At 37.8% G+C, this 27,237-nt stretch overlaps 1 protein-coding gene across 2 annotated transcripts in view; it reads right to left on the bottom strand.

Moving 5' to 3' along the window:
- GUCY1A2 (guanylate cyclase 1 soluble subunit alpha 2) overlaps positions 1 to 27,237 on the bottom strand; it is a 600,412-nt gene that overhangs the window by 328,713 nt on the left and 244,462 nt on the right. For both annotated transcript variants that reach the window (XM_061440208.1, XM_061440207.1), the window contains one exon: positions 18,850 to 19,565. In XM_061440208.1, coding sequence (XP_061296192.1) covers positions 18,850 to 19,565 — 716 coding nt within the window. The remainder of the gene's footprint in view (positions 1 to 18,849; positions 19,566 to 27,237) is intronic.

Below are 27,237 nucleotides of genomic sequence, written 5' to 3'. Positions count from 1 at the left end.
TTGATACCTGTCTCCTGTACAATGTCACGAACCTCATTCCATAGTTCATCAGGCACTATCTATCAGATCTAGGCCCTTAAATCTATTTCTCACTTCCACTGTATAATCACAAGGGACTTGATTTAGGTCATACCTGAATGGTCTAGTGGTTTCCCCCACTTTCTTCAATTTAAGTCTGAATTTGGCAATAAGGAGTTCATGGTCTGAGTCACAGTCAGCTCCTGGTCTTGTTTTTGCTGACTGTATAGAGCTTATCCATCTTTGGCTGCAAAGAATATAATCATTCTGATTTCGGTGTTGACCATCTGGTGATGTTCATGTATAGAGTCTTCTCTTGTGTTGTTGGAAGAGGGTGTTTGTTATGACCAGTGCATTTTCTTGGCAAAACTATATTAGTCTTTGCCCTGCTTCTTTCCATATTCCAAGGCCAAATTTGCCTGTTACTCCAGGTGTTTCTTGACTTCCTACTTTTGCATTCCAGTCCCCTATAATGAAAAGGACATCTTTTTTGGGTGTTAGTTCTAAAAGGTCTTCGCTAAAACCACAGTTCAAAAGAATCAATTCTTCAGCGCTCAGTCTTCTTTATGGTACAACTCTCACATCCATACATTACTACTGGAAAAGCATAGCTTTGACTATATGGATCTTTTTTGGCAAAGTAATGTCTCTGCTTTATGCTGTCTAGGTTTGTCATAGCTTTCCTTCAAAGGAGCAAGCTGGAAGAATTTCATGGCTGCAGTCACCATCTGCAGTGAATCTGGAGCTCAGGAAAATAGTCTGTCACTGTTTCCAATGTGTCCCCATCTATTTCCCATGAAGTGATAGGACTGGATGACATGATCTTCGTTTCTTGAATGTTGTTTTAAGCCAGCTTTTTCACTCTCCCCTTCACTTTCATCAAGAGGCTCTTTAAATCCTCTTCGCTTTCTGCCATAAAGGTGATGTCATCTTCATACCCTGAGGTTATTGATATCTCTCCTGGAAATCTTGATTCTGGCATGGGCTTCACCAACCCAGCATTTTGCATGATGTATTCTACATATAAGTTAAATAAGCAGGGAGATGATATGCAGCCTTAACGTACCCATTTCTCAATCTTGAACCAGTCCATCGTTCCATGTCAGGTTCTAAGTGTTGCTTCTTGACCTGCATACAGGTTTCTCAGGAGGCAGGTCAGGTGGGCTGGCATTCCCATCTCTTTAAGAATTTTCCAGTTTGTTGTGATCCACACAGTAATAGGCTTTAGCATAGTAATGAAGAAGTACATGTGTTTCTGGAATTCTCTTGTTTGGTCTATGACCCAACGGATGATGGCAATGGATCTCTGATTCCTCTGCATTTTCTACACCCAGTTTGAACATCTGGAAGTCCTTGGCTAATGTACTGTTGAAGCCTAGCTTGGAGAATTTTGAGCATTACTATTCTAGCATGTGAAATGAGTGCAATTCTGTGGTCATTTGAACACTCTTTGGGATTGCCTTTCTTTCGTACTGGAATGAAAACTGACCTGTTCTTGTCCTGTGGCCACTGCTAAGTTTTGCAAATTTGCTGGCATATTAAGTACAAAACTTTCAGAGCATCATCTTTTAGGATTTGATATAGCTCAGCTGGAATTCCATCACCTCCACTAGCTTTGTTCATAGTGATGCTTCCTAAGGCCCACTTGTCTTCACACTCCAGGGTATCTAGCTCTATGTGAGTGATCACACCATCATGGTTATCTGTGTCAGTAAGATCTGTTGTGTATACTTCTTCTGTGTATTCCTGCCACCTCTTCTTAATATCTTCTGCTTCTGTTAGGTCCATACCACTTCTGTCCTTTATTGTGCCCTTGTGTCCTTTATTGTCCTTTGCATGAAAAGTTCCCTTGGTAATTCTAATTTTCTTGAAGACATCTCTAATCTTTCCCATTCTATTGTTTTCCTCTGTTACTTTGCACTAATCTTTTTAGGGAGGCTTTCTTATCTCTCCTTGCTCTTCTTTGGAACTCTGCATTCAGATGGGTGTATCTTTCTTTTTCTCCTTTATCTTTCACATCTCTTCTTTTCTCAGTTATCTGTAAGGCCTCCTCAGACAACCATTTTGCCATTTACATGGTTTTGATCACTGCCTCCAGTACAATGTTATGAACCTCCATCCACAGTTCTTCAGGCACTCTCTATCAGATCTAATCCCTTGAGTCTATTTGTCACTTTCATTGTATAATCATAAGGTATTTGATTTAGGTTATACCTGAATGACCTAGTGGTTTCCCCTTCTTTCTTCAAATTAAGTCTGATTTTGCAATAAGGAGTTCATAATTTAGGCCACAGTCAGGTCCAGGTCTTGCTTTTGCTGACTGTATAGAGCTTTTCCATCTTCAACTGCAAAGAATATAATCAATGTGATTTCGGTATTGACCATCTGGTGTTGTCCATATGTAGAGTCTTCTCTTGTGTTGTTGAAAGAGTGTGACCAGTGCATTCTCTTCGCAAAAGTCTGTATAATAGCCTCTATGTTCATCCACCTCATTATAACTGACTCTAATGCATTCCTTTTTATAGATGAGTAATATCCCATTGTGTGCACCACAACTTCTTTATCCATGCATCTGCTGATGGAAATCTACATTGCTTACATGTCCAAGTTATTGTAAATAGTGCTTCAAAGAACATTGTGGTGCTAGTGTCTCTCTCAATTCTGGTTTCCTCGTAGGATATGCCCAGCAGTGGGATTGCTGCTTCGTATGGCAATTGTGTTCCAAGTTTTTAAAGGAATCTCCTCACTGTTCTCCATAGTGACTGTACCAGTTGGCATTCCCACCAAGAGGGTAAGAAGGTTCCCTTTTCTCTACACCCTCTCCAACGTTTATTGTTTGTAGACTTTTTGATGATGGTCATTCTGAACAGTGTGAGATGAAACCTCATTGTGGTTTTGATTTGCATTTCTCTGATAATGCGTAATGTTGAGCATCTTTTCATGTGTTTATTAGTCATCTGTAGGTATTCTTTGGAGAAATGTCTGTTTAGGTTTTTTGGCCCACTTTTTTATTGGGGTCCTCATTTTTCTGGTAGTGAGCTACATGTGCTACTTGTATATTTGGAGATTAATTCTTTGTCAGTTGTTCTGAGGGCTCTTTTCACCTTGCTTAAAGTTTCCTTTGTTGTACAAAATCTTTTAAGTTTAATTTTGTCCAATTTTGCCAGGGTCCAGCCCCAGTGGATCCAGGGAATTTGAAGCGGGGACGGCGTCGGCAAAGATCAGGAAACAACTGCTTAATTAAACTTTAATTAAGGATATAAAGAGTAATGGAATAAGGATAGCTCAGTGAGGAAATTCAGTGGAGAAAAGAGGCTGAATAATTCAGCCAGAAGGTGAGAGAAAGAACGACATGGTGAGACCAAGTTTCGGTGAACAAGGCCCGCACTTTATTTTCCAAAGTAGTTTTTATACCTTAAGTTATGCATAGAGGATAATGGGGGAAGGGGTAGAGTCATGCAGCAAGCCAGGCTTTCTTCCTGCAAACTTATCATATGCAAAAGCTTAGGTGATTTGCATTATCTTCTGGCCCGGAGGCCTGTTAACATTTTAAGACCCTTTCTTCAGAAAACTTATTTTTCTCTAAAGGTGATTGGTCAGGAGCCACCCTCCAAAAGCATTAGATAGAGTTGCATTCCTACAGAGCAAAGGTGTGGTGGACTATAACAAGAAAAAGAATTAACTCAAGGGTCCCAGGTTACAAACATTAAAGCTACTACTTACACCAATTATATTAATCAATACACTGCCAGGGACACAGCAGGTAAGGGATATGGAAACTTAGCAGCAAACATTGGCCCAACAAGTGAAAATCCCTTCACCAATACAATTTCTAATCAACTTTTAACTACTCAAAAGAATCTGTGTTTAGACAGTTTAGAACATCTCATGCCTCTCACAGTTGGGAGGCTCTGAGCAATCACATGTGGCCGGAAAAACCTATTCAGGCAGGCTAGAGGACTTCCAAAGGAGTTTGTAGGTTGAAACACTGTCACACCCAGGAATTATTAACTGGAGCTGTAAGCTAACTCTTTTTTCAGAGAGAGGTAATGGGGGACAGCCCCCCATAAAGTCAGAGGTGTAGGTGAAAGCACAAAGCAGAAAGTAGGCAGACTCTGGTTTTGGGGCTAGATGCTCGAGAATTTCCGCGGGGACTCCTGAAGCTCGATCCGCCTTTGCGTATGCCGAACCTCCTTCCTCACGACCTTTGTCATGGGCGGAGTTCCTCACGCTGGCTCCGGGCAGTGATAGAATTCCAGTTGAGCTATTCCAGATCCTGAAAGATGATGCTGTGGAAAGTGCTGCATTCAATATGCAATATGCACTCAATATGCAATATGCTGGCTCCCGGCACAATTTATTACTTGTTTTATTTCCATTACTCTCAGAGGTGGCTCATACAGGGTTTTGCTTGTTCTCCCTATGTTTTCCTCTAAGAGTTTTATAGTTTCTGGTCTTATATTTAGGTATTTAAGCCATTTACAGTTTATTTTTGTGTATGGTGTTAGAAAGTATTCTAGCTTCTTTTACACATGGTTGACCAGTTTTCCCAGCACCACTTGTTGAAGAGACTATCTTTTGTCCATTGTTTATTTTTACCTCCTTTGTCAAAGATAAGGTATCCATAGATGTGTGGATTTATCCCTGACTTTCTATTTTGTTCCATTGGTACATATTTCTGTCTTTGTGCCAGTATCATAGTGTCTTGATGAGTGTAGCTTTGTAGTATACTCTCAAGTCAAGAAGGTTGATTCCTCCAGTCCCATTCTTCTATCTCAAGATTGCTTTGGCTATTCAGAGTCTTTTGTGTTTCCATGATGTACTTCATTACTTAGTCATGTCTGACTATTTGCAACCTCATGGATTGTAGCATGCCAGTCTCCTCTGTCCATGGGGATACTCCAGGCATGAATACCAGAGTGTGGTGCCATGCCCACCTCCAAAGGATCTTCCCAACCCAGGGTTTGAACCCAGGTCTCCCCACTTTGCAAGTGGATTTGTTACTATCTGAGCCACCAGGGAAGCCCAAAAATACTGGCATCGGTAACCTATCCCTTCTCCAGATGAACTCCCTTGCCCAGGAATTGAACCACGGTCTCCTGCATTGCAGGCAGATTCTTTACCAGCTGAGCTATCAGGGAAGCCCTTGTGTTTCCATACAAATTGAAATTATTTGTTCTATTTCTGTGAAAATACTGTTGGTAGCTTGATAGGGATTGCATTGAATCTAGAGATAGCTTTGGATAGTCGAACTCATTCAGTCATGTCCAACTCATTCAGTCATGTCCAACTCTTTGTGACTCCACGGACTGTACCCCACCAGGCTCCTCTGTTCATGGGGATTCTCCAGGCAAGAACTCTGGAGTGGGTTTCTATACCCTCCTCCAGGGGATCTGCCCAATCCAGAGATCTAAACGTAAGACCAGAAACTATAAAACTGCTAGAGGAGAACATAGGCAAAACACTCTCCAACATAAATCACAGCAGGATCCTCTATGACCCACCTCCCAGAATATTGGAAATAAAAGCAAAAATAAACAAATGGGATCTAATTAAAATTAAAAGCTTCTGCACAACAAAGGAAACTATAAGCAAGGTGAAAAGACAGCCTTCAAATGGGAGAAAATAATAGCAAATGAAGCAACAGACAAACAACTAATCTCAAAAATATACAAGCAACTCCTAGCTCAATTCCAGAAAAATAAATGATCCGATCAAAAAATGGGCCAAAGAACTAAATAGACATTTCTCCAAAGAAGACATACAGATGGCTAACAAACACATGAAAAGATGCTCAACATCACTCATTATCAGAGAAATGCAAATCAAAACCACAATGAGGTACCATTTCATGCCAGTCAGAATGGCTGTGATACAAAAGTCTACAAGCAATAAATGCTGGAGAGGGTGTGGAGAAAAGGGATCCCTCTTATACTGTTGGTGGGAATGCAAACAGTACAGCCCCTATGGAGAAGAGTGTGGAGATTCCTTAAAAAACTGGAAATAGAACTGCCATACGACCCAGCAATCCCACTGCTGGGCATACACACCAAGGAAATCAGAATTGAAAGAGACACGTGTACCCCAATGTTCATCGCAGCACTGTTTATAATAGCCAGGACATGGAAGCAACCTAGATATCCATCGGCAGATGAATGGATAAGAAAGCTATGGTACATATACACAATGGAGTATTACTCAGCCATTAAAAAGAATACATTTGAATCAGTTCTAATGAGGTGGATGAAACTTAAGCCTATTATACAGAGTGAAGTAAGCCAGAAAGAAAAACACCAATACAGCACACTAATGCATATATATTGAATTTAGAAAGACGGTAATGATAACCCTGTATGCAAGACAGCATACAACCCTGTATGCAAGAGTCTTTTGGACTCTGTGGGAGAGGGAGAGGGTGGGATGATTTGGGAGAATGGCATTGAAACATGTATAATATCATACAAGAAACGAATCGCCAGTCCAGGTTCAATGCAGGATACAGGGTGCTTGGGGCTGGTGCACTGGGATGACCCAGAAGGATGGTATGGGGAGAGAGGTGGGAGGGGGTTCAGGATGGGGAGCATGGGTACACGCATGGCAGATTCATGTTGATATATGGCAAAACCAATACAATATTGTAAAGTAATTAGCCTCCAGTTAAAATAAAGAAATTTAAATTTAAAAAATATTTAATCTGTCCCTTCCTTGCCCTAACCCTATGGTACAAATTTACTTTCTACCTCTCTTATGGCATGTATTATTGTTATTTACGTACATACCAATACATTTGTCTGTCTAGGCTGTGAATACCTAAGTGATTGGAATCAAGTCTTACTTGTCTTTCTGTTTTTAGTAGGATGGATCAAATGAATGCTAAATGACCTGGGGGCAAGATTATTTATATTTTGTCTTTTTATCCCTTACATCACTCTGCATAGTTCCTCAGACTTAAGAGTTAACTATAAATATATATTTGTCAAATGTTGTAAATAAAAATATGCTTACACTTGGAGAGCTGAATTTTATTATTGAAGAATTTATGTTATTAAATCATATGTGATATTGCTAATTGTTATTGCTAAGTCACTTCAGTCGTGTCCGACTCTGTGCGACCCCATAGACAGCAGCCCACCAGGCTTCCCCATCCCTGGGATTCCCCAGGCAAGAACACTGGAGTGGGTTGCCATTTACTTTCCCAATGCATGAAAGTGAAAAGTGAAAGTGAAGTCGCTCAGTCATGTCCGACCCTCAGCGACCCCATGGACTGCAGCCTTCCAGGCTCCTGCATCCATGGGATTTTCCAGGCAAGAGTACTGGAGTGGGGGTGCCATTGCCTTCTCCTATGTGATATTAGAAGGCTTTAAGAATTTTTAAAAAAGGCAGATCATAAAATTATATGGAAACACAAGGGATCTAGAACAGCCAAAACAATTTCAAAAAGGAATAAATTCGGAAGACTTAAATTATCCAATTACAAAACTTATTTTGATACAGTAATCAAAACATTGTGCTATTAGCATAAGGTCAGATATTTTAATATAGAAAATAGGAAACCTAGAAATATTTTAGTCAATTAATTTTGACAAAGTTACAGAGGCAATTCACTGATGAAATAATAATTTTCTCAAAAACTGGTGAAACAATTTGACGTCTATGTGTAAAAAAAAAAAAAAAAATTTGGGCACTTATGACATACACAAAATATACCTCAAAATGTATCTGAAATCTAAATGTAAGAGCTAAGATTATAAAACATTTAGATGGAGGAAATATCTTTGATCCTGAGTTATACAAAAGTTTTATTAGATATCATACCAAAAGCATGATCCATAAAAGGAAATAATACTACCATCAAAATTTAAGCTTTTGTATTTCAAAGACAGCACCATTTGAAGTCAATATAATACCCAGAATGTATATTATTTTTAAGAAACTATAATTCAATAATAGGGAGATAAAAAACACAATTAAATACAGAAAAATATTGATTGTACATTTAACAAAAAAAAATATACTACTAGCTAATAAGCACAAGAAAAGATGCTTAACATCATTAGTCACCAGGGAAATGTACATTAAACCCCCTACCACTCAGAACTCACTAGGATGATTATGATCAAAAAGAGTGATAATATCAAGATCCAGTGAGAATATAAAGAAACTCAAACCTGCATACATTACTCGTGAAATGTGAAATGGCATGGCCTCTTGGGTAAACAGTGTGGCAATTTCTTTAAAAACTAAGCCATATACTTAACTTAACACATAGCAATTCCTCTCCTAGGAATTGGCCTAAGAGAATAGAAATATATGCAACAAACTCTTGTATTCAAATGTTCATTGTAACATTATTAATAATAGCCAAAATATGAAAACAATCCAGTGTCCATCAACTCTTAAACAAACTGTGGTATATCCATGCAATCGAATACTGTTCAGTACTAAAAAGGAAAAAATTGCTTATACATGGTACAACATGAATAAACTTCAAAAACATCATGTCATACCAAAAAAAAAAAGACTACATTTTATGATAACATTTATTAGAAATGTGTAGAAAAGGCATCTACAGAAATGAAAGTAGATCAGTAGTTGCCTGGAGTTGGGAGTTAGAGCAGGGATTGACTGCAAATGGGCACAGGATTTTTGGTGTGATAAAGTATTCTAAAATGGAGTCTTTATCATAGTTACACAATTAAATACATTTACTAAAAATAATTGTACCATATACTTATAAAAAATGTTAGTGTGAAAATAGAGAGCACCATTAAAAATCAGGAAGTAGACAACACACACAAAACATCTGTTCAAATTTTAATTTACTGAATCTGAAATCTACCAGACAAATAAAATAATACTGTTAAAAACAAAAAGAAAAATTCTCAACAATTTTTAACTAAAGGGGCTAATTTCCCACTCATCAGAACCTACACTAGAACTAAATATCTGAAAGTAAGGGCACTTTCTTTTGTAATTTCAAAGATGTAGACTTTCTTGCCAACAAAAATAAAAACACAGCAAAATGCATATATTAAGCATGAGGATTACTATAAGGAATATATAATTCACCATGCAATCACCTACCTGTCCTTTAAATATACAGAATAAGTAACTATACAGTAATATAACATACAGAATAAGTAACTATATAGTAATATAACATTTACTATATAGTAATTTTAACATTACTGGCATTAAAAAGAATCAAGAAAAAATACCAGGATAAGTGTCAGTAATATCTGCATTATAATTTCAATTTGGAAGTAGTGATATCAAGGCGACAGAGTAAGTGGATGTGGCATTCATCTCTCCCCAACAAACACATCAAAAATAAATACGTATGTTGACAAATTCTCACTGAAAACTAACTCTAGACTAGCAGAAGGACTCCTGTTCAAACAAGAGTGTAAGGAAAATAAATATGCAATTGAGCAGGAAGGGAAGAGAAGCAATTGAGTTTGGATTTGTGTCCAGGGAGGGGACTCGGATAAAAAGGGCAATTACATGAGCCGACACTCAGGTGAAAACCCTGGAGAGTAAGCATGTGAAGCCACAGGCTGGGCATCCCAGTCCTGGACCTATGTGGAGAAGATATATCCCCTAGTCTAGGTGCAGGTCCACTGCAACAAACAGAAAGTTAAGAAAAAGACTGGACTCTGTTCCTGAAGTGTGCACACATGCTAGCTAATCCTTGAGGCAGGTCAGAGATAGGTCTGCTCTGCTGGGGATCCTGCAACTGACTCTCAACATGCCCCCAAATAAGCAAAGTGAACACCCTACTCTTGCTTATTCCATGTCACAGCATGGCACTGAATCTAGGGTGAGAAGGACCAGAGAAAAGATTTGACCATGGGACATGGAGGCAACCCAGTCCCAAGAAGGAAGTTGGTGCTTCTTCAAGCAGTACCTCAGAAGCAGCCCAGATATCTGATGGTGAGCACTAGACCACAGCTAACCCAACACACACCAAGAATCCACCTAGGACCCCACTGGCCCAGGAAAGAAGCTTCACAGCAGAGTGGAGATGGTGGAAGCAGAGGGTAATGTTTTTCTGTGAGTAACAAAGGGGACTTGCACCAGAGGCTGTAGACACCTACACATGCAGTGCATCAGACCTCTGGGCACTATGCAACTCCTCTGATGCAAAGTTTCTGGCCAGAGAGAGGGGAAATATGTACCTAACAGAGCCACACAGAGAAGGCAATGGCAAAGGCCACTCCAGTACTCTTGCCTGGAAAATCCCATGGACAGAGTAGCCTGGTGGGCTGCAGTCCATGGGGTCGCTAAGAGTCAGACACAACTGAGCGACTTCACTTTCACTTTTCACTTTCATCCATTGGAGAAGGAAATGGCAACCCAGTCCAGTGTTCTTGCCTGGAGAATCCTAGGGACGGGGAGCCTGGTGGGCTGCCCTCTATGGGGTCGCACAAAGTTGGACACGACTGAAGCGACTTAGCAGCAGCAGCAACAGAGCCACAACAAGGCCAACCTTCAAGGCTTCTGCTCCTGGAACTTGAGACAAAACTTCTACCTCTGACAGAGCAGTGATGGCCACTGAGCAGAGAGGAAGTCCCACTTCATACACAGTGCTGTCTCTAGCCACTCTATCTGGACCCCCACCAGTCATTATATAACAAGGTGAGAGGCACCAGCACACATCTAGGAAAGATGTGATTGTTGTCCATGTCAAGTTCAGTCCTCCCATCAAAGGTGCTGAGCATACACACTTTGCATAGATATGTTTCCATATAAGAAAAAACCAGTCCATTCTAAAGGAGTGGTGTTCTTTGGAAGGAATGATGCTAAAGCTGAAACTCCAGTACTTTGGCCACCTCATGCAAAGTGTTGACTCATTGGAAAAGATTCTGATGCTGGGAGGGATTGGGGGCAGGAGGAGAAGGGGATGACAGAGGATGAGATGGCTGGATGGCATCACCAACTCGATGGATGTGAGCTTGTGTGAACTCTGGGAATTGGTGAGGGACAGGGAGGCCTGGGGTGCTGCATTTCATGGGTTCGCAAAGAGTTGGAAACGACTGAGCAACTGAACTGAACTGAAGAAAATACCTTCAAAACTGCAATAGGTAACTGTCTCAACTAAAGTCATAGAAGTACAGAAAGGTAACTAAAGTTAAAAGGCAGAGGAACTACTCTTAATTGAAAGTGAAGTGAAGTCACTCGGTCGTGTCCGACTCCTTGTGACCCCATGGACTGTAGCCTACCAGGCTTCTCTGTCCATGAGATTTTCAAGGAAAGAGTACTGGAGTGGGTTGCCAGTTCCTTCTCCAGGGGATCTTCCCAACCCAGGGATTGAACCCAGGTCTCCCACATTGTGGGCAGATGCTTTACCCTCTGCACCACCAGGGAAGCCCTCTTAACTGAAAGGGCCAGAGTAAACCATTGAAAAAAAATACTGAAACAAACAATTCACCAGATAAGAATCCAAAACATTGATAATAAAAATGTTAACTGTATTAGGGAGAAGAAATGATCTAAACACTGATCATTTCAACAAGGAACTAGAAAATATAAAAAGACCCAATCAGGAATGAATAATACAATAGCTGAAATAAAAATCATACTACAAGGAATTAATAGCAGACTAAGTGATACATAAAGAAAGCTGAACACTGAAGAATTGATGCTTTTGAATTGTGGTGTTGAAGACTCTTGAGAGTCCCTTGCACTGTAATGATATCCAACCAGTTTATCCTAAAAGAGATCAGTCCTGAATATTCATTGGAAGGACTGATGCTGAAACTGAAGCTCCAAAACTTTGGCCACCTGATGCAAAGAACTGACTCGTTAAAAAAGTCCCTGAGGCTGGGAAAGACTGAAGGGGATGACAGAGGATGAGATGGTTGGATGGCATCACCAACTTGATGGACATGAGTTTGAGCAAGCTCTGGGAGTTGGTGATGGACAGGGAGGCCTGGCACGCTGCAGTCCATGGGGTCACAAAGAGTCAGACATAACTGAATGACTGAATTGAACTGAACTGAAATGACACAGAAGGAACATGGAAATGATATGGAAAACAGAAAGATGGAAATCACCCAATCAGAAGAGCAGAGAGAAAAAGAAATCTCAGAAAAATAAATTAAGAGATTTTTAAAACAATGTTAAGCATTCCAAAATTTACACTACAGGTGTCCAGAAAGGAAAAAGAGAGGGAAGGGGATTGAAAATGTATTTGGAGAAATTATGACTGAAAACTTCCCAAACCTATAGAAGGAAATAGATATCCAGGCACAGGAATCACAGAGTTCCAAATATGATGAACCCAGACAGACCTGGACCAAGATATATTATAATTGAAATGGCAAAAGTTAAGGAGAGAATTCCAAAGACAGCAAGATAAAAATAAAGATACATATGAAATATATATATGAAAATAAATATATATATATATATTTATATGAAAGATGTAAATGAAACCCTCATAAGGCTTTCAGCTAATTTCTCTACAGAAATTTTACAGATCATAAGGACTATATGTATGCTGTCTATAAGAAACTCACTTTAGACCTCAAGACCCATATAGACTGAAAGTGAGAGGATAGAAACATATATTCCATGCAAACGGGAAGCAAAACAAAGCTGGAGTAGCAATACTCATATCAGACAAAATAGACCTTAAAATAAAGAAAATTTCAAGAGATAAGGAAAGACACTACAACATGATCAAGGGTTCAATCCAAGAGGAAGTCATAAAAATTTTCAGTATCTATGCACCCAACATAGGAGCACCTCAATACAAAAGTCAAACACTAACAGACATAAAAGGAGAAATTGACAGTAACACAAGAGTAGTAGGAGACCTTAACACCCCACTCACACCTATGGACAGATCATCAAAACAGAAAATTAATAATGAAACACATGTCTTCAATGATATATTAGATGGGATGGATCTCATTGATATCTTCAGGACATTCCATCCAAATGCAGAAGAATACAGCTTCTTCTCAAGTGCACATGGAACATTCTCCAGGATAGACAACATCTTGCATCACAAATCAATCCTTGGTAAACTTAAGAAAATTGAAATCATATCAAGCATTTTCTCCAACTACAATGCTATGAGACTAGATATCAATTACAAGGAAAAAACTGTAAGAAACGGAAACACATGGAGATTAAACAACACGTTTGTAAATAACCAACAGGTTACTAAAGAATCAAAAGGGAAATAAAAAAATTCTAAAAACAAATGACAATGAAAATATGAGAACTCAAGTCCTATGGGATGCAGCAAAAGCAGTCCTAAGAGGGAAGTTTATAGTAATACAATCCTACCTCAAGAAACAAGAAAAACATTGAATGACAACCTAAGTTTACACCTAAAACAACTGGAAAAAGAAGAACAAAAAAAACCCTCAAAATTAGTAGAAGGAAAGAAATCATAAAGATCAGAGCAAAAAGAAATGAAAAAGAAATGAAAGAAACAATAGTAGAGATTAATAAGACTAAAAACTGATTCCTTGAGAAGATTAAAAAAAAAAAAAAGGACAAACCTTTAGCCAGACTCATCAAGAAAAAAAGAGAGAAGAATCAAATCAACAAAGTCAGAAATGAAAAAGGAGAGGTTACAACAGACAGTGTAGAAATACAAAGGATTGTAAGAGACTATAACGGAGAATTCTATCAAATATTTTGAGAAGAGCTAATGCCTGTCCTTCTAAAACTCTTTCAAAAAATTGCAGAGGAAGGAACACTTCCAAACTCATTCTACAAGGTGGATACCTGATACCAAAACCAATTCATAGACAACACAATAAAAGAAACCTACATGCCAATATCAATGATGACATAGATACAAAAATCCTCAAAAAATTTTAGCAAAGAGAATTCAGCAACACATCAAAAAGCTCATACACCATGGTCAAGTTGGGTTTATTCCAGGAATGCAAGGACTCTTATTATATGTAAATCAATCAATGTGATACACCATATTAACAAATTGAAAGAGAAAAACCATATGATAATCTCAGTAAATGCAGAAAAAGCCTTTGATGCTATTCAGCACCAATATATGATTAAAACTTCAAAAAATGGACATAGAAGGAACCTTCCACAACACAATAAAGACCATATATGATAAGCCTATAGCAAATTTTATTCCCAATGGTGAAAAGCTGAAAGCATTCCCCCTAAGATCAGGAACAAGACAAGGGTGTCCACTTTCATCACTATTATTCAACATAGTTCTGGATGTCCTAGCTACAGCAATCAGAGAAGAAAAGGAAATAAAATGAATCCAGATCAGAAAAGAAGAAGTAAAGCTCTCACTGTTTGCAGATGACATGATATTATACACAGAAATCCCTAAACATAGTATCAGAAAATTACTAGAGCTAATCAGCGAATTTAGCAAAGTTGCAGGATATAAAATCAAGGCAGAGAAATCACTTGCCTTTCTATATACTAACAATGAAAAATCTGAAAGAGAAATTAGGGAATCAATCCCATTCACCACTGCAACAAAAAGAATTAAATATCTAGGCATAAACTTACATAAGGAGACAAAAGAACTAAGCACAGAAAATTATAAGACACTGATGAAAGAAATCAAAGACGACATAAACAGATGGAGAGATATTCCATGTTCCCGGGTAGAAAGAATCAATATTGTGAAAATGCCTATACTATCAAAGGCAATCTACAGATTCAGTGTTACACCTATCAAATTACCAATGATATTTTTCACAGAACTAGAACAAAAATTTCACAGTTCATGTGGAAACAAACAAACAAAAAAAACCCTGAATAGCCAAAGCAGTCTTCAGAAAGAAGAATGGAGCTGGAGGAATCAACCTTCCTGACTTCAGATTATACTACAAAGCTACAGTCATCAAGACAGTACGGTACTGGCATAAAAACAGAAATATAGACAAATGGAACGAGATAGAAAGTCCAGAAATAAACCCATGCACCTATGGGTACCTTATTTTTGACAAAGGAGGCAAGAATATACAATGGGGCAAAGACAGCCTCTTCAATTAACGGTGCTGGGAAAACTGAACAACTATATGCAAAAGAATGAAATTAGAACACTTCCTAACACCAAACACAAAGATAAATTCAAAATGAATTAAAGACTTAAATGTAAGACAAGAAACTATAAAACTCTTAGAGGAAAAGATAGACAGAACACTCAATGACATAAATCACAGCAAGACCCACCCTCTATGACCCACCTCCTTGAGTAATGGAAATAAAGACCAAAGTAAACAAGTGGGACCTGATTAAACTTAGAAACTTTTGCACAGCAAAGGAAACTATAAGCAAGGTGAAAAGACAACCCTCACAATGAGAGAAAATAAAGCAACTGAAACAACTGGCAAAGGATTAATGTCCAAAATATACAAGCAGCTCATACAACTCAATACCAGGAGAACAAACAACCCAATCAAAAAGGAGATGAAGACCTAAACAGACATTTCTCCAAAAAAGACATACAGATGGCTAACAAAGTCATGAAAAGATGCTCAACATCTCTCGTTATTAGAGAAATGCAAATCAAAACTACAATGAGATATCACCTCACACCAGTCAAAATGGCCATCTCAAAAAGTCTACAAACAATAAATGCTGGCGAGGGTGTGGAGAAAAGGGAACGCTCTTGCACTGTTGGTGGGAATCTAAATTGATACACCCACTATGGAAGATGATATGGTGGTAGTGTTTTAGTTTCTAAGTCGTATCCAACTCTTGCGACCCCATGGACTATAGCCTGCCAAGCTCCTCTGTCCATGGGATTTTCCAGGCAAGAATACTGGAGTGGGTTGCCATCTCCTTCTCCATGGACCTTCCCGACCCAGGAATCAAACCAGGTCTCCTGCATTGCAGGTGTATTTTTTACTGGCTGAGCTATGAGGGAAGCCTAGAAGATGGTATGGAGATTCCTTAAAAAAGCTAGGAATAAAACCACCATATGACAGAGCAATCCCACTCCTAGGCAAATACCCTGAGGAAACCAAAATTGAAAAAGACACGTGTATCCCATTGTTCATTGCAGCACTGTTTACAATACCTAGAACATGGACGCATCCTAGATAGCCATCGACAGATGAATGGATAAAGACGTTGTGGTACATAAACACAATGGAATATTACTCAGCCATAAAAAAGAATGCATTTGAGTCAGTTCTGATGAGGTGGATGAACCTAGAACCTATTATACAAAGTGAAGTGAGTCAGAAACAGAAAGATAAATATTGTATTCTAATGCATATATACAGAATCTAAAAAAATGGTACTGAAGAATTTATTAACACGGCAGCAATGGTGAAAGAGACATAGATAATAGACTTATGGACATAGGGAAAGGGGAGGATAGGGTGAGCTGTATGGAAAGAGTAACATGGAATCTTACATTAGCATATGTAAAATAGCCAACTGGAATTTGCTGTATGACTCAGGAAACTCAAAACAGGTGTTCTGTATCAACCTAGAAGGGTGGGATGGGGAGTAAGATGGGAGGGAGTTTCAAAAGGAAGGGATATATGTATACCCATGGCTGATTCATGTTGAGGTTTGACAGAAAACAACAAAATTCTGTAATGCAATTATCCTTCAATAAAATAATAAATTAAAAAGAAAAAAAAAAAAAGAAAGCTAGGGACTTTAATGATAGTCTATAAATAAAAAAGCAGACTCAAACAACCAATCCTATAGCATTTGTGACAAATAGTCTTCTAGTCATTATTAAGAAGATAAATCCAAATCATATTTCATGATGATGTTAGGCAGACCTGGTACTTCTCCAAAATTATTCAACCTACTGATCTCCAGTACTAACTTCCATAAGGCAAGAAGAGAGGTGAATGGATAGGAAGAATATTACAAAAGGAAAGGAACAATAATTATAACAGTGGTAGAATTAATAATAATGAGCATTTAATCAACACTTAACCCTGAAGCCAAGGATATAAGAATTTTACATGGATTATATCATTTAATCTTTTCAAATAACTCTCTAAGATAGGCAGCCTAAGTTGTCAGGAAATAATTTAACTTAATCTTAATAACAGATTGAGCTCTTCCTGGTTGAAAATCAGATTCCCCTTTGCCTCTCTTTGGAAATCTATTAGATGCCTCTCAGTGACATTCTTGCTTCTGGTAATCAACACATGTCCTTAGACCTTATTACTGCAGAATAAAGATATAAATTCTCTGAAACTAAGATGATGACTACCTCATCAAATTGCTCACAGGAGTATTCTGCCTCTAGCTATATGGTTAACCCTAACTGACAACACAAAATGACAAAGACCATGGTTTAGTGAAAGCAATACAGTTCACTCTGAAAATGATTTACCATCATTCAGCTGTATGATTAGCTCTTGTTTTTTGTTGCTTTTCTTTTTGATGCAAGAGGGTGGTAGCTAACTGATAGTATGTGCATAGCCAAAATAGTTACATTCCAATGAAAGCCTTCACTGTAGACTAAAGAATAAATATCTTACACTGTTGAAAAATAGCACTTTCTTATAAAAGTCCAATATAAAACTGGAAACTTCAGACAACTATTAACAAGGCCAGCAATTACAGAAGAAATCATGAATCAAGGCCAAATTTATCAACAGGGTCATCATTTTTAATTCTGATTTTCTTCTTTTCGTGTTTTAGAAAACTATAATTTTGACACTAAAATAACTGAAAAATATTACTCATCTGGTTAAGATTCCGTGTCATAACTTTATTGACTATAATTTTGTTTGGACTAACTGTAGCCTCCTGAATGTCTCATTCTAGCAAACCCAGGTGAATAAGCAGAAATGTAAACAGAACAAGAGGACTGCTATCCCTATTTTAAATAAAAATGCTGTCTATTGCTGGTTTATTTTTAAACCACCACTAACATATTTAAATTATAATTGGATCTTCTTAATGAGCAGTTTCCTATTATTGGAACTTGCAGGGGGCCTTGACATTTGAGTCATCCTCTCATTGTGTCTATTTCGTACTGTGACATACAAATTAAATAGACATACAAGCCAGATGAAATATAGGGGGGAAAACTTGAAGCAGTAACTTTAAATTAAATTAATTGTTCTAAAATCTATAAAATCTATAAAGCAATCAACATTGACAACAATGTATTTTACTTCAAGCACATTTTCAATAATATTAACTTCAATTTTAAGGCCCAAAATGCTTCAAACCCTCCTAGCCAAATACTATACTTCTAGAAAGCAAAACCACAGCTTTAATATTCCTTAAATTTAAAAAATAGAATAATTCCAGTGTATTCTCTCAAGGAGTGAAAATGTTCTAAAGAAATGTTTCTTTTTCAACACTAAAATTTAATTATAAATTTTTATATAGGCACTTAATATATTGTTCTGCATATTAAGAAAAATAGGATGTAAACCAGAGTTCCTAGGTTGATGAAATTTAGAACATAACATATCAAAGTGTAGCTAGCTTTTACTTATATTTATTTAAGGATAAGGCAAGCAATTCCCACAATGTTGAAATGAGTCTTACTATTTCTCTCAGAGCTTGACTCAATCAGTGGAAATATTCGTGGATTTATAGTATCAGGTCTTTAGTAAATCCTATCATTTTTGTAATTACCATGGCTAGTAATAATAAATGTCTGCTTTTTATGTGATGAAATAGATTAATGAAACAGGCAGACAATATGCAAAATGGCTGGGAATAGGATCAAGTCTTTTTATATATATCCAGAAACCAGTAATTTTCTAAATGGCACTCTAGGTTCTCTTGCCTAAATAATTATAAGTACCGCCAGCATGTAATATACTAAAAGAATTATGAAATCTCCCAGTTCCTATCACCCATATCAACATGGCCACTTACCTTGTCTTTATTCTCAGTGCCAGAAGCCTCAGGCTTGGTCCTAATCACAAATGGGGTGGACAGGCGCAGCAGAACCCTTTCGAAGGTGGCATTAACCTTCGGAGAAATGATCTCAAAGCAGTCCTCAAACTTGAGCACTTTGTGAGTGTCACATCGGAGCTGCTTCCTTAGGCCTTCCCCCAGCTGAAGGACTGACATGTGGGGGTCAAACATCAAGTGAAAAGGGAAGGCTCTGCAGAAGGTGTTGATGCTAATTCTGAGGTCCGCAGGAACTTGGGATGTTCTCTGAGGAAGGTTCTTCGTGATATTAGCATTTTCACATTGTCTGATAAGGAAAGCGAGGCCATTACAATTGCCTGGGTTTGAACCATCAGAGCACAGTTTCTCAGCGACCTGGTTCACTTCCACATCCAGCCGATAGATCTTCTTTCCCGCAGCCTTAATCATTCCAAGCATTGCAAACCCCACAATGTGGTGAGGGTGGAAGTAGTGGAGTATAAGAGTACCTTCACGGAGCTCTTTGCATAGGAATGATGGTGACTCTAGAGTGGCCTGTTTTCCAAAAGAAGTTCTAATATGTTCCAACAAAGCATCAAAGCCATTAAAAAAGTCCTGCAATGTGCCACCTACAGCTCGAAGGACTCTCTCATTGTCATCAAAGCATATATTAAAGAACTCCTCACCAAATCTTTCTTGGATTTCCTCAAACTTCAAACCTAGGGGTAAATGGAAGCAAATGTTAAAAAGATATAATATAAGTAATTGAATTTATAGCTTCTTAAATGTTTATCAGAAGAGTAGCTAGTGACCAAAGCAAGAGAAGCAGTCCCCTTGGGTACACAAATTTCCCCAGTAGGTTAAGTCATTCATTTTGATTTAGAGAAAGTAAATTTCAGTTCATCTTCTGGATGCTTCTAAGACGTTAATGAGCATAAACATTTTGTTGTTGTTTGATTTTAAATATTTTTAGAGTAGTTTTAGATACATAGGAAAACTTAGTTGAATATAAATATATTGTCCATGTACCCCCGTTCACTTCCCGCACACAACCTCCTCCCCTGGAAACTATTGATATTGCACACTACAGTGGTACATTTGTTACAATCAATGAACCTATATTTATATAACATTATCATCCAAAGTTCCTAGTTTACTTTAAAACAAAGTTCATAATTTTCACTCTTGATGTTATATGTCCTTGAGTTTTGAAAAATGTGTAATAATATGTGCCCACCATTTTAGTATCATGCAGAGTAGTTTTGCTGCCTTAAAATCCGTTGTGCTCCACCTATTCATTCCTGGGTCCCCTCAACCCGTGGAGCATGATCTTTTTAAAAGCTGCTAATCTAGCTGTTTTTCAATATTACATCCCATTTGCTGTAATTACCATGAATATTATATTTTACTTAGCAATTTCCTTCACCACTGAATAATTTTTAAGAGGCTATTATGTCCATTCAATATTATTATTTTAATTATCACAATTCATTTGCTAAATGGGAAATATAACCAGAGAGGGACTCTATGGTACACAAGCAGAGACAAGCACCAGGTTATCTTGAACAAACAGAATTGCTTAAGTTACAATAGTAATCTCAAAGAAAACATGCAGGTCAGCTAGACCCCAGGAAGGAAGAGACAAAACAAGGAATTAAAAATGTGGAATGATCTGCATTCATTCTTTCATTCACAAAAACTAAAGCAGACAAAACTAGAAAAGGAATCTGACCAGACAGAGTTAAAAGTCTTTGTTTTCTCAATTCATACTTATTCCCAGATGCCATGGCAAAAGGAAATCTACCTTTTAATAATGGAATTATAATGATAAATAAATATACACAATGCATTATATAGTAATTTCAAGCAGGATCATATATGATCTATCAATAGTAAGATCCACCCTGAGGAAGAACACTGCACAGATGAAAGAGTTGAGTTTGTATCGTAAATAAACCTTCTTTGTAGAGTTACCCTATTGCTTCTTCTTTGACTTTGGCTGAAATCAGTTATATGTTGTTTACATATACTCATATTTTGTTTCTTATCTATCTCATCTTATAAGGAGGTCCCAAAAATCTGACAGGAAAAGCCAGGTCCCTTTGCTAGGGTCCTGCTAGAATGCAAACCAGTCTATGTTGTCCATGGCTTAGTTTGCTATTCCCTATAAGTTCTCCCCATCCAGAAGTGAGGGGATAAAACAGAGTCAGTAATATTGTTATAAAACATAGTCCAAATACATTATATATTTTTGAAAGCTTACTATAGAGTCTAAATATTGTGAGAGCCAAGTTAAGAGGTTGGTTTGACAAAAAAGTTCTTAAAATCCATGTAAAATGAGAAGTAGAAAGTCTAAGCTAAAAACAGTATCTTTATTAGTATTTCAGATATATTTTAGTTTAATATATTTGACAGAAGCTGAGAAAGTCACCTGCTAGGATAAAAACATCATCATTCATCTCATATTGTCATGTTACTAGACTGAACTTCAACATATGTTGTATTCACTAACAATAATGCCAGTCAGAATTGATAATAATAGCAATTTTCTGTCTAGTTCTCAAGTGTGAAAGAAAGAAAACAAGATAGATGATATTCACTGAATCTGGCTCCTTCTCCAACTGCTCCCTTGAAACTGTTTTTGTAATTAGTTAATCCAATATATCATATTTTGTCCTTATCTTATTTAACATTGGTTGCTTTTTTTTCCCTTTAGTTTGACAGTGTTCATCTTCTCTTTCTCCTAAATCTCTATTCTCTCTTGGATTATAAACCATTATCTCCTGGTTTGATTACTAGCTGTCTGAAATGCCCTTCCCTAAAACTTCTTGCTAAAATCCTTACATCATCACCACTATACTGTAACTAAAAAATTCTAATACAAATTAAACTTATGTTCCTTTAATGACAATATTCACTGTTGCTATTTTTTTTTAATTATTAATTTCTTGTTGTTGTTCAGTCACTCAGTCATGTCCGACTCTTTGTGACCCCATGGACTGCAGCATGCCAGGCTTCCCTGTCCTTCACCATCTCCCGGAGCTTGCTCAAACTCACGTCCACTGAGTAGGTGATGCCATCCAAACATTTCATCCTCTGTCATCACCTTCTCTTGTCTTCAATCTTTCCCAAAAACAGGGTCTTTTGTAACGAGTCAACTCTTTGCATTAGGTGGCTAAAGTATTGGAGCTTCAGCTTCAGCATCAGTTCTTTCAGTGAATATTCAGGGTTGATTTCCTTTAGGATTGACTGGTTTGATCTTCTTAATTTAGTATTTAATTCTTATTAAATATGAAATTCATTGTAAATAAAATTGTTATAATCTAACTACATTGCTGAACAACAAAACTCCATGCACCACTGAAAATATCCCAAGGCTTTCTTCTATATTTTGAAGATTTGTATCTTAAAAGGACTTAGGGTCTTCATGCACAGGTGAGAAAATGAGAATTTCTTCTAACTTACATCTTTCATAACATTAAAAATACTCTCACAATTGTTAAGAACACAGATTTAAAAAAAGTAGGCTTATGTCCTATTTCCAATGCCACAGTCACCCAAAATCATCCAGAAAATAACAAGTAAGTATAATTCACTAGAGGCAACAAATTAAAAACTACTTTGTAAGCACAGCAGTCTATGAACTTGAAATTCTTGTTGCTCTAAAAAGCACTTCTGAACCTGAGATACAATGGTTAAGACTCAAATGATGTTAAGGACTACCATTGTGCTAACGTGACTTGTATCAATAAACAAAAATTAAATTATTCTGAATACTATATGCAAATACTATACATAGCAATTCTATACACACTACCATATTAAATAAACTAATACACATGTGTGGAGGATTCATGTTGATATATGGTAAAACCAATACACTATTGTAAAGCTAAAAAATAAAGTTAAAAAATTTAAAAAAGAAAATACATATGTAAATAGTAAAATAAATAAATAAAAACAAAAATAAATAAATAAACTAATAAATATTTTTGGTTTCACACTTGTTAAACTGTGCAAGCTGATAAAAGAAAAACATTCTTACAACTTGAAAAATTAAAACTAAGGAACGATCACTTCAGCTTTTGCAAATATGCTATGATCCAATGCCCAGGACGTCCACATTAAACATCTCAAAATTTAGAAAGCACAGAGCAAGTAGTTTAGTTCAGTGTCACATGCAAGATTCCACTCATGATTGAAGCACACCCTCTAATTATAGTAAATCACTTGAAACATAGAGATAATGCTCATCTACTTATACCATAAGAAGTTAGGACAGTTTGAAATTTGGGTATATAAAAATACACTTCTTAAAGGAGCAAAACTTACAAAGAAACTGTTTTCACTAACAGGTAAGTTGAAAGAATATTTTTTTAAAACTTTATTTATTTGGCTGTGTCAGGTCATAGTTGCGGCACGGCACATGGGATCTTTCATTGCAGCACACAGGCTCAGTAGTTGCGGCGGTTTTAGTTACCTACCCCATGTCATATGGGATCAAACACACATCCCCGGCATTGAAAGACAAATTTTCAACCACTGGACCATCAGGGAAATTCCAAAAATTTTAAATTACTGTTAATTTATCTCTTCAAAACAATGAATAGGCTAAATCTGACACCCTTTAATTGTAAATGAAATAGTACATTCATCCATTGCATGAATCTTATGTTCCTCATCGAACTTCACATTGTGTACCTCTTGGGGCATACATAAGTGCATACTATCACCAGCATAATGCCTAACACAGGGTGACCAAGTATTCATTCATAGAAACTAAACATTCATCTAGAATCAAGCTACACTTGTGCCACACCAAAGGATACCAAGACAACAAGACATAGCCTTTTATCTCATGGGCCCCCACAGATAATTAAGTTACAAATGACTCGACTATAACAGGCACACAGGAGCTATGGAAATATGGAGAAAACGAATTTCTGACTTTCTCCTCAAGGAGATAGAGTTTGACAAGCAATTCGTAGAAAAAGTATATGTTCAGAAGGCCAACAAGGAGAGAACAAGAACTCTAAAAGACAGGTGGTAATGAAATATGAATGAAGCAGGGAGGTGGAAGAGCCCAGCATAGTCAGAGGAGGGCAAGAAGTAAGTGTGAAATGGTTGGGGAAAAGGGGTATTGGGATGAGTTGCTAATTAATCAGCAATGTAGAAGTTGGACTTCAGAGTGAAAAGAGTAGAGTCAAAGATACCAAAGAAATGCTGCAAAGTCTATAAGATTATATTCATTAAATTAGGTAGTTCCAGTAAGAATGCAGAAATCAGTGCCAAGTGGTATGCCAAATATTTTTATAGATATACTTTTAAAAACTCCCATTAAGTGGATACTTTTAATGCCTCTCATTTTAAAAGCGAGGAATGCTAAGAAACTTGACCATGTTCATACAATTGTAGGTAACAGACCCAGGTCTCAAAGTGAAGTCTGTTTAATACTACATGATGTGTAGTAAACTGTGGTATTGTGTACAATATTAAATGAGTAAAACATTTGCATGGCAGAAAAAAATGCATGTCTTGCTCATTGATATATCATCAATGCCTAGCATTCTGCCTGACTTTTGTTGTTATTGTTCAATCGCTAAGTTGTGTCCAACTCTTTACAAACCCATGGACTGCAGCACACCAGGCTTCCCTGTCCTTCACCATCTCCCAGAGCTTGCTCAAACCCATGTCCATCGAGTCAGTGATGCCATCCAACCATCTCATCCTCTGTCACCCCCTTCTCCTCCTGCCCTCAGTCTTTCCCAGCATCAAGGTCTTTTCCAATGAGTTGGCTCTTCACATCAGGTGGCCAAAGTATTGGAGTTTCAGCTTCAACATCAGTCTTTCCAAAGAATATTCAGGGTTGATCTCCTTTAGGATTTATTGGTTTTATCTTCTTGCAGTCTAAGGGTCTCTCAAGAGTCTTCTCCAGAACCACCATTTGAAAGCATCAGTTCTTTGGTGCTCAGCCTTATTTACAGTCCAACGCACACATCCATACATAACTACTGGAAAAATCATAGCTGTGACTATATGGACTTTTATCAGCAAAGTAGTGTCTCTATTTTTTTAATACACTGTCTAGGTTTGTCATACTTTTTCTTCCAAGGAGCAAGTGTCTTTTAATTTCATGGCTGCAGTCACCATCCAGTGATCTGTGTGTGTGTGTGTGTGTGTGTGTGTGTGTGTGTGTGTGATTTCAGTTGTATCCAACTTAACAGTCGCTTCAGTTGTGTCCAACTCTTTGTGACCATATGGACTATAGCCTACCAGGCTCCTCTATAGGCTCTTCTGTCCATGGGCTTCTCCAGGCAAGAATACTGGAGTCGGTTGCCATTTCCTTCAGGGGATCTTTCCGACCCAGGGATCAAACCCATGTCTCTTGTGTCTCCTGCATTGGCAGGCGGGTTCTTATCACCAGTGACACCTGAGAAGCTTAGAAATGATTTTTGGAGCCCAAGAAAATAAACTCTGCCACTGTTCCCACATCTATTTGCCATGAAGTAATGGATTGGATGCCATGATCTTAGTTTCTTGAATGTTTCATTTTAAGCCAGCTTTTTCACTCTTCTCTTATCCCTCATCAAGAGGCTCTTTAGTTCAGTTCCTCTTTGATTCTTGCCATTATGAAGATGATACCACAACTGTATTTCAAGTTCAAGAGATTTCAACATTTTAAGGAAATAACTATCTTCTTAAACAATTTTTCCAGCTTTATTGAGATATAAACATGGTGCAAGTTTAAGGTTTACAAAGTGTTGATTTGATAGACTTAAATACTGCAAAATGATTAGCACTGTACCATTAGTTTGAACCTCTGCCATTTCATATAACTACAATTTCTTCTTTTGAGGTGAGAATATTTAAAACAAACAAACAATCATGTCACTTTTAACTAGCACCTGTACTGCTAATAGAAATACAAAGTAGTACACTGGAAGGCAATTTCATGATGTGTATCAAAAGCCTTAATAAAGGACATGCCCTAGCAAAAAAATAAAAAAAAAAAATAAAAAAAAAATCTGCTCTTAATTTTCAATGTATAATGCACAATTGTTAACTATAATCAAAATGCAATGCATTAGATCTCCAAAACTTAGTCACCTTCTAACTGGAACTTAGAATAGCTCCCCATTTCCCCTAGAGTCCCAGGAACCACCATTCTACTCTCTATATGAGTTTGGCTTTTTTAGATTCCACATATAAGTGACAGCTTACAGTATTTTTCAAGAAAAATTATTTTATCTAGCAAGACAATAAGACATTTTTCAACTATGTTTGAAACCCAGATGACACTTTTTAAGAATATAACTCTAGTGCCATGACAAGTTACAAATAAATAAGTCTCTACATCCCAGAGTTTAAGGACTGGAGTTATATGTCTCAGACATGTCCACCTCTTTGCGACCCCATGGACTATACAGTCCATGGAATTCTCCAGACCAGAATACTGGAGTAGGTAGCCTTTCCTTTCTCCAGGAGATCTTCTCAACCCAGGGATCAAACCCAGGTCTCCCTCATTGCATGCAGATTCTATCTGAGCCACCAGGGAAGCCCTAAAATTAAATATGCTTGATGCTTGCTCCTTGGAATAAAAGCTATGACAAACCTCAACAGCATATTAAAAAGCAGAGGAGGAGGAGCTAAGATGGCAGAGGAATAGGACAGGGAGAACACTTTCTCCCCCACAAATTCATCAAAAGAACATTTAAACGCCGAGTAAATTCCACAAAACAACTTCTGAATGCCGGCAGAGGACATCAGCCACCCAGAAAAGCAACCCATTGTCTTCGAAATAAGGTAGGAAAAAATATAAAGGACAAAAAAAAGACAAAAGAGGGAGGGGATGGAGCTCTTTCCTGGGAAGGGAGTCTTAAAAAGAGAGAAGTTTCCAAACACCAGGAAACATTCTCACTGCCGAATCTGTGCCGAACCTTGGAAGCACAGAGGGCAACATAACAGGGAAGAAAAATAAACAAACAATTAAAACCCACAGATTACGAGCCCTACGGTAACTCCCCCAGCGGAGAAGCAGTGCAGAAGCCTGCCCACACCACTAGCAAGCGGGGGCTGGGCAGGGAGGCGTGGCACGGGCTGCACCGCTTAGAGTAAGGTCTGGGCTGAATACCCTGAACGATATCTGAGCGAAATAATTTGGGCTAGCAAACCAGACTGTGGGATATCTACCACGCAAAAAGCCAGCCCTAACCTAAGACACCACCAGACCCGCGCACGGAACAAAGGACTGAACAGAGATGGCTGGCTGCAGACCATCCCCCTCCGGTGACAGGCAGCCAGAGCCAGAAGGGGGCAATCACAGCCCCAGAGAGACATTATCTACAAAACTGTAAGCAGGCTTCTTTGCAAACTAAAACTTCTTGGGGTTCT

The sequence above is a fragment of the Bos javanicus genome, chromosome 15, assembly GCF_032452875.1.
Source record: "Bos javanicus breed banteng chromosome 15, ARS-OSU_banteng_1.0, whole genome shotgun sequence".
NCBI lineage: Eukaryota > Metazoa > Chordata > Mammalia > Artiodactyla > Bovidae > Bos > Bos javanicus.
The sequence above is the reverse complement of the archived record's forward strand: the minus strand, read 5'-3'. Positions and strand labels throughout refer to the sequence as shown.